The 12,323-nt window shown below is 39.9% G+C and overlaps 2 protein-coding genes and 1 long non-coding RNA gene across 3 annotated transcripts; 1 reads left to right on the plus strand and 2 right to left on the minus strand.

Moving 5' to 3' along the window:
• Positions 1-41: 41 nt before the first annotated feature.
• On the plus strand, positions 42-3,824 carry LOC110004180 (asialoglycoprotein receptor 1). The gene is made up of 6 exons (XM_020659729.3): positions 42-256; positions 768-854; positions 1,056-1,247; positions 2,255-2,418; positions 2,510-2,616; positions 3,607-3,824. Exons 1-6 carry the CDS (start codon positions 178-180, stop codon positions 3,761-3,763), a joined length of 786 nt encoding a protein of 261 aa, XP_020515385.2. The 5' UTR covers positions 42-177; the 3' UTR covers positions 3,764-3,824.
• A 605-nt stretch (positions 3,825-4,429) lies between these two features.
• On the minus strand, positions 4,430-5,673 carry LOC109980171 (uncharacterized). The gene is made up of 4 exons (XR_002277756.3): positions 5,151-5,673; positions 4,962-5,019; positions 4,657-4,748; positions 4,430-4,564 (listed from the first exon to the last, which is right to left on the minus strand). It is a non-coding gene; the product is annotated as an uncharacterized lncRNA (long non-coding RNA).
• A 183-nt stretch (positions 5,674-5,856) lies between these two features.
• Positions 5,857-9,471, minus strand: LOC110004184 (uncharacterized). The gene is made up of 5 exons (XM_065955210.1): positions 9,419-9,471; positions 9,247-9,328; positions 6,640-6,987; positions 6,319-6,528; positions 5,857-6,047 (listed from the first exon to the last, which is right to left on the minus strand). Exons 2-5 carry the CDS (start codon positions 9,314-9,316, stop codon positions 5,857-5,859), a joined length of 819 nt encoding a protein of 272 aa, XP_065811282.1. The 5' UTR covers positions 9,317-9,328; positions 9,419-9,471.
• Between the last annotated feature and the right edge of the window lie 2,852 nt (positions 9,472-12,323).

The raw sequence follows: 12,323 nt of genomic DNA on the forward strand, positions 1-12,323 counted from the left end.
TTTCAGTCACTCCCACATTTGTTTCTTCCTCTTTTTTGATTTCTTCCAAATCTGTTCACCATGTAGTCATCAGTGTCTTAGCTCACTGTAGAGGAACAACAAGAGGAACAACACATCTCTTTGATGTGGACACACTGAACTGGACTTCTCTCACACACACATTCAAACATCGGGGGGATGCAGCAGATGGAGATAGATTATATTAATGAGCGGCCACGTGCTCATCAGAAACACAGCGTGGATGTAAACCAAACAGGTAAGGAAAATCCCTTCATGTAATGTGAAGGGCATTTTTCTTCAGCTCAGTGTTGTTTTTACATGAAACTCTACACAGTGAGACTTTAACTTTAGAGACGACATCCTTCATCGTCCAATAGGGCCGTTTTATTGTAACTGTAAATATAATGTTTAAGCTGAAGGACGGGTTGTTCACTTCCTCGTTAAGCTGCTCTTACAAACAGAGCGCTCTGATGGTCGGCTCTAAATCAGACAGAATAGCCTGTAGCGGCTGGTCTTGAATGTGATCCCACAGCAGACTTTGATGTGATGATCACAGACGGACAGCAGGTGATGATAGAAGAGAGACAGCTGCAGCTGATGAGAGCTGAACAGTGCAGACACTACACTGCATCAGCTGTTTCTGAAAATGTCAACATCACCATTGACGATGAGCCTGTGAGAACATATGTGGCATAAATAAAGAGTCAAACATGCCTCTTCCTGTTCTCACAGACGTTGACTGTTTTGTGTGTGTGCTCATTCTGCAGAGAGAAGACTCTGTCGGCTTCTTCTCCTGAGCTTTGCTGTGCTGTGCATCATACAAGCCTCTCTCAACATTTCCCTGCGTCTCACAGGTGAGGACGGATTCTTTGCATCATGTCACTTTAGATGTGCACACACTGTTGCACAGACAACAAAAACACAGCATCGCATCACAAAACCTCTGTGGTGTCATTTCACGTTACACAATTGTCCTCAAACACAGACTGAGAAATAGCAGCTATTTATTTATTTAAGTGCTTTAAATGATTTTTTTTCTGTTTGTATTCTGTCAGTGAACTCAAACAGGGAATCACACGACTGCAACACAACTCAGACAAAGAGTTACGATCAGTTCAACAGATTACAGGAAAGATTCAACGCGCTGACCAGAGACAAAAACCTGCTTGAAAATCGAAACAATGAACTGAACAACCTGATAAAGGAGATGCAGGAGGAACAGGACCGACTGAAAATACAACTGAGGGGTGAGAATCAATCAAACCTTCATCTTCATTTCTTTCTCTGTCACTCTGATAATCTACCCATTGTTCACCTGATATCTGTATAATACCTGAACGTCATGTCTTTTTACTTATTTTACAACAAAGAAACCATCCCATCATTTGGTGAGGTTAAAAAACAGAAACTATTTTAGTAACCTTGGTTATTTATTTAATTTATTTAAATATGAACTTTGTAACCCTGTTGGGTTACGTACAGTTTACATCTTGCAGTGTCTTTTTTAAAAACAAGCAGCAGGAGTCACGACAGTCTGCGCTGTTCTTTTAGAAATGATTAGTTTTCCTATTGTTGTAGAATTTGAAGTAAACATGTTTATTATTTATCCATCACTGCATGTTGTACACTGAAATGTGTTTCTTAAAAAAAGAGAAAATGATTTTCATCACATTTAGACACACACACAAACCTCGTTGCCTGTGTGACAGAAACAGTCAGCTTTTGATGTGTGTTAATACTCGAGAGTCTCCAGAGTGGATCCTCCAGTCCAGCAGACAGCAGCTTCACTCCTGTTTCTCCTGTAGGATTGTAGCTCAGATCAAGCTCTCTCAGGTTGGAGGGGTTGTATCTCAGTGCAGTGGCCAGAGAACAACACAGCCTAGACACATGCACACACACGCATCGAGTGCATGCAGTGCAGTCTTCAGTGTTTGACTTTCTTTGGGTGGTGTTGCCTCTTACAAGGATTACATTTCACATTGTCTGTTAAAAATCACAAGTGATAAATATGACTGCACATTAAATATAAGGTGCAGCTCAAATATTTTCTACATTCAATCTTATTGTATCATAAATATATCACACTGTTAATGCTGAATGTTATTGTACATTAAAGAGTAGTTATCCTTTGAAGTGATGCCTGAGCAGTTTTAAAGTTTATGGTCAACTGTACACAATACATAATGTATTTCCATGAAGTCAATTTAACCTCATAATTGATACTTAAAGCTGTTTGTTTGTTTGTTTCTTCCAGAGATGGGTGGCTGTCCGTCCTACTCTCAGTGTCCTGCCGGTTGGAGGCAGATCGGCTCAAGATGTTACCTCCTCTCCTCTGACAGTAAAACATGGGAGGACAGCAGGAAATACTGTCAGAGTAAAGCTGCTGACCTGGTGGTGATCAACAGTGAACAGGAACAGGTACAGTGCACTCAATCTGTGTCTGGGTTTACCTATATGTGTAGAGTCATGGATTCAACTTTATTTATTTTATTACCATCTCGATCAACAGAGGGATTTGTACCAACTGGATGGGGATGTGGATCTCTTGTTCTGGATCGGTCTGTACGACACAGCCGGGACCTTCAGATGGGTGGACGGATCTATGCTGAGCAAACCGTGAGGCCTGAGAATAAACCTGAATGTTTTTGCTTCACAGCTTAATTCTGATGAGATCTTGGTATCTATTAAATAGAAAGTTAGACAGACCAAGATGCTTCTGATATTCACTGGTCTGAAACTGTCATTCAAGCCAGAAACAGACTGAAATTAATTAATAATTAAAGATGTTAGGTTCAAAATGACAGCAATTTATCACACACAGCGCTGTTTTCTTTGCAGTTTATTAAAAAGGAGAGCAAAAGCCTTTTTGCATTCCCTAACCCAAACTGAAGGCAGCGCTTATGCAGCTCTCTGCTGCCCTCTTCTGGACAAAAGCAGTACAACTCTGTCTTTAATTCTAACAGAGTAATTTCCCCCTTTACATCAGTGATTTGGCTCAATCGAAGCATTTGAAATCTTACTTCATGGAGAACCCCTGACAGTTAGTGTCAATGTGAGTAGATTTAAATATAATCAAAGACAATTCATGATGTGATTAATCCTCATAGATCCAATAAGAGACATTGTGTTTTAGCTCATGTACACTGAAGCCAAACTAAAGTCCTGGGTCGGCTCCTTCTTCATAAAGAACCAAGTTGACCCATGATGCTACCAGGCTTCAGGTTTTTTATTTAACTCATGTTCATTTCTGATTGATTCACTTCTTTGACGTCATTCTTACGACACTTGTCCTGCCAATAAAATAAAAACAACTTTAAAACACTGTAAGAGACACAACTGTGGTGAGGGTGTCTGTGGCTGAGTGGTAGAGTCGGTCGTCTCAATCCTCAGCTCCTGCAGTCATATGTCAGATGTGTACTTCAGCAAGACACTTAACCCTGAATTGCTCCCTCTGCTTCAGTGTCGAAGTATTAATGTATGGTATCAGCTAATATTTATGGCCGCTCTACATGGCAGCTTCTGCCATCAGCTTTCTTGTACTAACTGCTGTCAGTCCAGTTTTAACGTCTTCACACTAAACTGCTTCCATCACTGTTCTTCATTCAGATTCTGGCAGTCTGGTCAGCCGGATCGGGGTGGTCCCAACAACAGAGAGGATTGTGTGGAGATGTATCATAACAACCCGGTGCTGGCCAACTGGAACGACGCCCGCTGTGGAGACAAGCGACGCTGGCTGTGTGAAAAATCTCCCAGTACTTGTTGATGTGAGCTTAATGTTTTAATGACACAAAAAGAAATTCACAGTTAAAAGTACTTAAAAAAGTAATTCAAGCTCCTTTAAAGTCTAACTTACAATGTTTTGGTCCCGACATATTGCCAGTTAGTTGATTGCAATAAAACAGAGATCATTACTTTCCCATGCTCCTTTCTTATCAAATAGTTGTCAAATTATTTATTCAACATTTAAAGTACAAACAAAAGAAAATATGCTCCATTGATTTGAAAACTACCAGCAGCCTTCTGCAAAAGAGATTACTGTGATTATAATGTCAATAACAGAGACAGCAGAAGGACAGATTTTACACCATTGAGCTGCTCGTTAAGAAATAGAAAGCCTTTATTGTCATTATAAAATATACAACCAAACAGAGAAATGCTCAAACTCTGACGGTGCAACGTTCAGACAGTTACAAAGAGGTGCATAAAAGTTAAAACGATGAGTGACTCATAATCAAACGTCATCATAGTCCAATATTATTCACACAAGTTATATTTACAAAAACTAAACTTTATGAGTTAAAATGTCACAGAGCAGACTGAAAGGTGACTGGAGAGCTCCTTTCAGAACAAAAGAACATTTTCAGGAATAAAGACGCTTGTTTAGTTAAAGAAATGATGAATAAATACATATGTATAAGCTGCTAAATAAAAGAAAACCATCTCCTAAACTCTCTGCTCCATGCTGTTGTTAACTTCCTGCTGCTGAAGGTCAATGTTTCCACTTCCCCCACATCCTCCACAGCCTCGCTCTCCACAGTGAGTCCTGCATCTGGTTCAACTGCATCTGGAGAAAATCACATCAAACTAAAGTTATAGTTGTAACTGTGACTCTGAATGTGAAGTGGGCCTGTTTGATTCAGAGCAGGAGGCTCTAACCTGACTGGACTTCACAGCATGTGTTCCTGCTCCTCTGTGTCTTCTGTCTGTGCTGCAGTGACGGCTGACACGTTCTCATACACAACATCCACCTGATGACAGACGATAAGATTTGATCAGAAATATGTTTCATCAGGTTTTACAGTGATGTAGGAAAAGATTGATTAGTAAGGTCTCTCTCTCTCTCTCTCTCTCTCTCTCTCTCTGTATCTCTGTATCTCTCTCTCTCTCTCTCTCTCTCTCTCTCTCTCTCTGTATCTCTGTATCTCTCTCTCTCTCTCTCTCTCTCTCTCTCTCTCTCTCACCTCGATCATCTCTGCAGGTTCATTTGGTTCAGTGGTGGAGTTCAGAGTTTTCTTCTTTCTGGATTAAATCAGAAAACAACAACTCCAAAGGTTAACATGATGAAGGTCAAATAAAACCTAAAACTAAAATAAGTTCAAGAAGAAAATAAAAGAGATGTGTGCTGACGGATGAATTTGTACGGTGTTTACCTCGTCCACAGAGTCAGGAGAAACAGAGAAATCAACATCAAGAGCAACAGAGTCCACTTGATGATATGTATTATGAATGTTGAGTTCCCTGAGAATTAAAGATAGATATGTGAGACTCTTTACTGGTAGGATTAGATTGAAACATTTCATTTCTACTTTGTGATACCCTCTGTTCATCATTCAGTCACACTCTGACAGGATGGAGGTTCCTCTCTGAACATCGTTATGATTTTCTGTTTATTAAAATGTGAATCTGTTTTCTGCACCAGCTGCAGGCATTGAATGGTCGACTGGTTCAAACCCACATTAAGAGAATTACAGTGGTCGAGTCGAGTCGTGATGAATGCATGTATCACCCTCTCTAAATCATTACAGGGTTAGAGTTGGGCTCTAAACTTCAGAGATTTATTGAAGTGCTGTTTGGTACTTGAAGGTAAGAAAATACAACCAACAATGACCTTATTTTAACCACAAAAAGAACCTGCTGTAACTTAAACTGGAGTTCATGTTAATAACAAACTTATACATCTGAAGACAAGAAGATGGAAGATGATGACATGTAACAATGAATCTTGAGTCTTGTAATGGGACGACTCTTGGCCTTCTCTTTTACCTACTGAGCAGCTTTCAACTCAACAACAACAGAGTCTAACAAGAATTGTTTAATCAGACCGAAGCTGTGTGTGAAGCTTACCTGACAAAACAGTCAGATGTACAGTGGAGTTATGACGTCCTCTTGTGCTTTGGACTGTTGAGCTGTTGGTGAGTCTTCATCCTCCTTGAACCAGGTGTAATTAGCTGCTGGGTTAGCATCACTGCTACAGGTCAGAGTCACTGAACTGCCCTCCACTATCTCAGCAGAGGGACTCACTGACACAGAGGGAAGCTTTGGAGCATCTGGAGGAGAATCAGAGAGACCTTTGTCATCCACATCAGATGATGATGATGAACATATTACATTCTAACTTAGCTTTTGGTTTTGAAATTGAGGCTCATGACAGCTGAATAAAGGTTTTTTTTTTTACATTGAAACAGATAAACAGGACACTATGAAAAATCTAAATAAATAACAAATACCACTGAGGTACATGCTGCTATGAGGCACCATTTAATAGTTTAAAGATTCCATCTGATGGTGTGAATCAGTGAAGACTGTAAATAAACTCACACACTGGAGGAGACGGGCACTTCTCATGTCCTGATAGAGCACAGGAGTAACTGTCTGTCTGAAGAAGCTGCTCTGGTGAATAATAAGATGAAGTGCTATGTTTGAATTTCTGTCCGTTCCTGAACCAGATGTAGGAGGTTTGACTGGAAAGTCCACTGAGACACTGAAAGAGCAGAGCCTCATGTGGTCTGCTCACCTTCACCTGGAGATCTGAACATGTGAAGAAACGTCAACTGTTTTCACAAAACATGCACATATTAAAACATGTATTTATAATGTATTAGAAACAGTGAGCTCAGAAATATTGAGGTGAAAGATTACCTGTGACTGACAGAGTGACCCCAGGGTGACCATGATAACTGTCTTTGTTTGTTATGAATCCAAACCTGTACACAGTCGAGTCTGTCTCTCTCAGGTTTGTGATTCTCAGAGTGCATTTGTTCTCATCACAGATATTCTTCACATGACCTGAATACTCTGAGTCTGTTTCTACATCTTTGTAATAAAAACCATCTTTTCTCAACCAGAATGTTTTCTGAAGTGAGTTAACTTCTCCTTTTGTCCTCTCTGGGTATGTGAAGGTGCAGTTCATCTCCACAGTTGATCCTTTATAAGCACAGATCTGAAGAGAAGAGTAAGTCACTCTCCAGCTGTCCTGACCCTGAACCACTGTAACACAGAGCACATCAGGAAACAACCATCAACATCCATAACTTTAAAAAGAAAAAGTAAAAGTCTCTACATATAAAAAAAAACGTTTGTATCCAAACAGGAAGTAAAGCACCCTTAACATAAAACAGTATAATATCTACAATAAAAGCATAACATATTTAAAATGTAAAATAATGGAACTTCAAACATGTGATTAAAAATATGATTAATCATAAATGTGTAATTGTTTGAAAGCCCTAGTGCAGGGGTCTCCAACAGGTAGCTCGGAGCAGGCAGGTTTAAAGTAGCTCACCTATAGGTTGACCGACTGTTAAAAGAATAAAGATAAAAATAAATCAGTGAATGTACCTCTTCCCACTATTCATATATTTGGCCCATTAAAACAAGTGTAAAGAAGTAATGTTTTCTTGGACATTGATGTGAATTCTCAGCAACATAGCTTACAATAAGAAGTGTAAAATATTCATGTTTTTTTCTTGGACCTTGATGTGAATTTAAGATTCTTGATAAGCATTGGCTTTTTGCAATTTCACACGTGTACAAACAGTAGCTTCATTCAGCTGATGTTAATGAATGCAAGAGATTTGATTGGCCACTTTCATTTTTTCAAAGAAGCTCTCAGATGAAGAAAGGTTGGAGACCCCTGCTCTAGTGTAAAAATAGACTGTATGTTAAAATTGACGGTGCAACGGCTGCAGTCAAAGGAGAAAGATTTAGAGCGCCCCCTGCTGACTGGCTGCAGTATAGGTCAAACTCCAACCTCCTCCATGATAACAGAAAGGCCATGGGGGTCAACAATGAAATCTAAACGCATGCATCTGTTCTTCTGTTGACTGAACACACCTGAGGGATTTTTATGTTTCTCTGTACGTTAAATGTTTTCGTTAGAGGAAGTAGCGTGACGTCTTCCAGTGGATCCCTACTACGCAGACTCTGGTTGCAAATATGCAATATGTAAGCGCCCATCATGAGGATAATTTGGCTTCATCTTGTTCAACAGAAGGAGCCTGAGGGATGTTGTCCATTTGTATATACAGTTAAAGGAAGAGTAGAAGATGTTCACTTGTTTCTACAGTTAATCTGCAAGTCGTTGAGACCAGACATCATCCAGTCTGAAGGTGTAGAGAACGTTAAATGTGTTATTTAGACCTGTGAACTTTACGGTTGTAAGAGGAAGTATTGATTATCAGAGAGAAGAAAGTCACTTTAGAGATGTTATATTTAGAGGGTAATCCCTCTCCTTCACCATTGTAGGATGAAAAGACAGTTTTATGTATTTTTGATGTGGCTGGGTCAATAATGCTCGTTTAGGAAGTGAAGGGCAAGAAATTCTTCATCATCCAAACATCGGTGAGTGCTAACAAGCTAACATAAGTTAAGGTTAGCTGACGATAGTATCTGGGTCTCTGTCAGTCAGTGTTCTGGGGCAGTAATGTTCGTTAAAGGCAGGAATATTTAGATCAAGTTAACACAATCTTTAATGTCATGATGAGGAGAAGTCTGTTCTTTTGTTCCCTCACAGGGACAGCAGAGCGTCTAACAGCATTAATCCACAATCTCCTCCTCTCTGGGTTTTCTTTCAAACATTCTGTAGAAGAACAACCCGGGCTCGTCTCCTCGTCGGTTAGTGCATCACATTCAACAACAACTGTCTCTCATTTGAAACATGGAAAAATTAAACTGATAAAAAAACACTGAGACCAATAACTTCTCAGTAGCGTTCAGCTACAGAGTCTTTATCGCCCGCCAGGTGGGCGGTTCCATAAGCGTGTGATGTCATGTGAAAACTATGAATTGATTATTAAAGACTTTTTGCCATACTTGGATGGTCTGTGGTAAGTTTGCTGTTGAAGTAAGTGTGAAGACTTTAAAAAAAGCAGAACTATGAGGTGTGAGAAACAGAGCAGACACTCATACTTAAAAATACGATCTTAAAAGCTGTCAACGCATCATGGAAACAAGTTTCCATCCAAAAAATGTTAAAAAGGATAAAAAATACATGTCGATAGAAACTGTATGAAAGATTCTGAAAACAAACTGCTTAAGAAATAATATGAAAAAGGCGATCCAACTAAAGATCTTCCTGTTAGACATTAAAACAGATATACAATGATATACATTAAAACTGTGTTTATAGTGTTTCTGAGAACATTTCCTGTAACATCAAGCACACTTTTCAGTCTGCATTAATCAGTCCCACATCTCCTCAGATTTCCCTCTTTAGATTAAATGAATGTAACTGTAGATATGAAGTACCTGACACAGAGAGGAGGAGGACGATAAATCCACTCACTGCTGCAGTTAAAGTCATCGCTGCTCCTCTCATCTCTCTGTGTGACTTTAGGGACAATAAAACATGTTAGCAGATTAATAAGAACACAGCAGGACTCAAACAGTATCAGACATGTTGATAAATTATTCTACTTACAGTGAAGAAGGATATCGTCTGAGAGAAGACTGTCCTCCTCTGCAGTGAGTGAACAGAAGACAGATATCAGGCTGTTTTTAACGCCTACATTTCCTTCCTCTTTAGATGATTAACATATATGATCAGTCAAACAGGAAGAACTCACATCACAAAGAAGTCCTATTGGTACCAAACTTGTTTTAGGGCAAACTTATTTTTTTTACAGGACATAAAAACTGAACAAGGGGTTATCTTCAAAATGTGAGACCCTTGGGTGCAGGAGCATCAACACTGGGGTAGCCCGACTGGTGCACTGACTGATGCAGTGGTGGCCTTCAAAAACACACACAAATAAATAATAATAAATGATTTACCTTTAAAAATAACCTATTAAAATTCACCTGTTATATCTCAGTCACAAAACAAAATAATGGAAACATAAATACATTTTTAGCTTCATTCTTTATTGACACAAAAATAAGATGTATGCTAAAAGTCCAAATTTAAAGTACTTACCATTTGCACACAGTCAAACTTGCAAGATTACATGAATTAGCAATGTGTTGGTCCTGTACATGCTAGTTACTTCATTGCAAGTATGACAGTGTGCATTACCGTCCTATGCACCGGTCTTGTGAAATAGATATGCAAAGTATTTATTATTATTATTTTAACTATTTATCAAACAATTAAAAATGATTCATTGATTCAGGAGCCTTAAAAAAGAGAAGAGTCAGTTTTATCATTAGTCTCAGCTCTGACAGGGTGAATAGCCAATCACAGTTCAGGATAATTTTTTTTTTGGGGGGGGGTACTCATGAGCTGGTCAAGTGGATTAATCATAGAAAGATAAAATAGATTTCATAGGAATATTTTGCAGCAGAACAGACTTCAAAGAGAAGCATGCTGAGAACAATCTTTTTTATTTTATTTATAAATTTATTTTTGAATCCCACTAATCTTTGTACAGTCCTGTACAGTTCATCTGTGCACTGAGGCAGGATGTTTAATAGTCTGCAGCTGAGTTGAACCAAGGGCTAGAGTTCAGGGAGCAGAAAAGTTCAGGTGGGCGGCAGGGCAGAGGGAGAGCAGGAACCTGAAGGGCATTAGCGCAAATAGTTCAGGAGGGAGGATGGGAGGCCGACCAAACGGTGAGAGCAGTTTGGGAAGGCGGCAGCTAGGAGATTTCTGTCTTGCCGTCAACGTAAAAACATGGGCAGGTATAGGCCAGGCCACTGACAGGCCCAAAAGAGTGGGCAGGGCCTACAACAGGGATGCAGTTGTTGGCAGGGCCTCCCACTGGGACACAGCAATGGACAGACATGCCAATGGGGAACCAGACCTCAACAGGAACGTTAAGAGGGCTGGAGCTGAAGATGCTCTGGCAGGACAGGAGCACAGGCTGAGGTTCTGGGGCACAGGTTGGCTGAGGTTCTGGGACACAGGTTGGCTGAGGTTCTGGGGCACAGGTTGGCTGAGGTTCTGGGGCACAGGTTGGCTGAGGTTCTGGGACACAGGTTGGCTGAGGTTCTGGGACACAGGTTGGCTGAGGTTCTGGGGCACAGGTTGGCTGAGGTTCTGGGACACAGGTTGGCTGAGGTTCTGGGGCACTGGGTGGTCTCAGGCTCTTGAGAGCATGGAGGCTGGGTCATTTGGAAGCACGGGGGCAGAGTTACTGGGAAGCACAGGTACTGGGTCACTGGGAACCCTGTTAGCTGAGGCTCTTGGAAGTGGGAAGGATGAGGCTCGCACACCAGTTGCTGAGTCTGAGGCTTTGAATGGCAAACCAGCTGCTGGGACTGTGGAGACTCAGGGAAGCTGGGTAACGAAGACTCGGGGGCGTTGCTCGATGGATTATACATATTATATCATAAATGAAATGATAAATTAAAATGTTTATTTATCCCGTTTAGGGAGCACTGAATGATGAAGCCTGAATGTGAGAATAAAAGCCTCTCCACTAGAGGGCAGTGAAACATCAGAGAGTCAGAGTCAGGACATTTACATTTTGTCATTCATCTCTGATTGTTTGGAAAAATGAAATTTACATTTGATCCCTTTTTACATTGTTTGCAGAAGTATTTCATTGAAATTTGGTTCAGGAAGTGTAAACATTTTACATTACTCATTTACATCTGTGACACATTACAAGAGAACCATTTAAGTAAAACTTGTAAGTGAATAAAAGCAAGGATATAAGCAACAGGTGAACTAACTACAGACATTTAGATGAATGCCAAACGTGTGGTGACAGTACAACCTTTGTGCTCGGTGTGTTTCTGCTCTCTTACCGACACCACACACAGGCTACAGGTGCATTTAAATCTGACCACCTGGAATGGGCATGGTAGCTGTAGCAAACCCAGCTACAGCAATTGATGAATCCTTTATCTGTTGGTTTATGTTACTTTACTTTTTTGCTTCATGCTGTGCAATAACTCACAAACAAACCGTAAGAGCTGTACATAAAACACAACAGAAAGACAAACTTTATAAACATGCAAATAACCATTAAACCCAAAACAGAGAAAAGGACCATAAATATTTATAATATTAACACATAACAAGAGATAAGGTATAAAAATAGATAGTCAGGTTAATTTAGAACATTTTTACCAAGTCAAACAACAAAGTTAAAGAACCATATTAATAACATTTACTAACTACACCAAAGAATATATATAAATCACGTATTGATAACTATAGGCCTTAAATACACGTAAAATGAGCAATTAAATTTAGCAAAAAAATCAACATAATAACTACATTTAACAGGACTCAATTAACCAAGGTCTAAGGGCGAGCGAATGAGATAGCATGGCTGAGCTGAAGGCTAGCACGCTTAAATAAATCACTGAAAACATCATAAAGATTACAAAGGTTGTACCTTGTACACCTTCCAGCTGGTTGCTAAAATGTGAGGGCG

The sequence above is a fragment of the Labrus bergylta genome, chromosome 1 (genome assembly GCF_963930695.1).
Source record: "Labrus bergylta chromosome 1, fLabBer1.1, whole genome shotgun sequence".
Taxonomy (NCBI): Eukaryota; Metazoa; Chordata; class Actinopteri; order Labriformes; family Labridae; genus Labrus; species Labrus bergylta.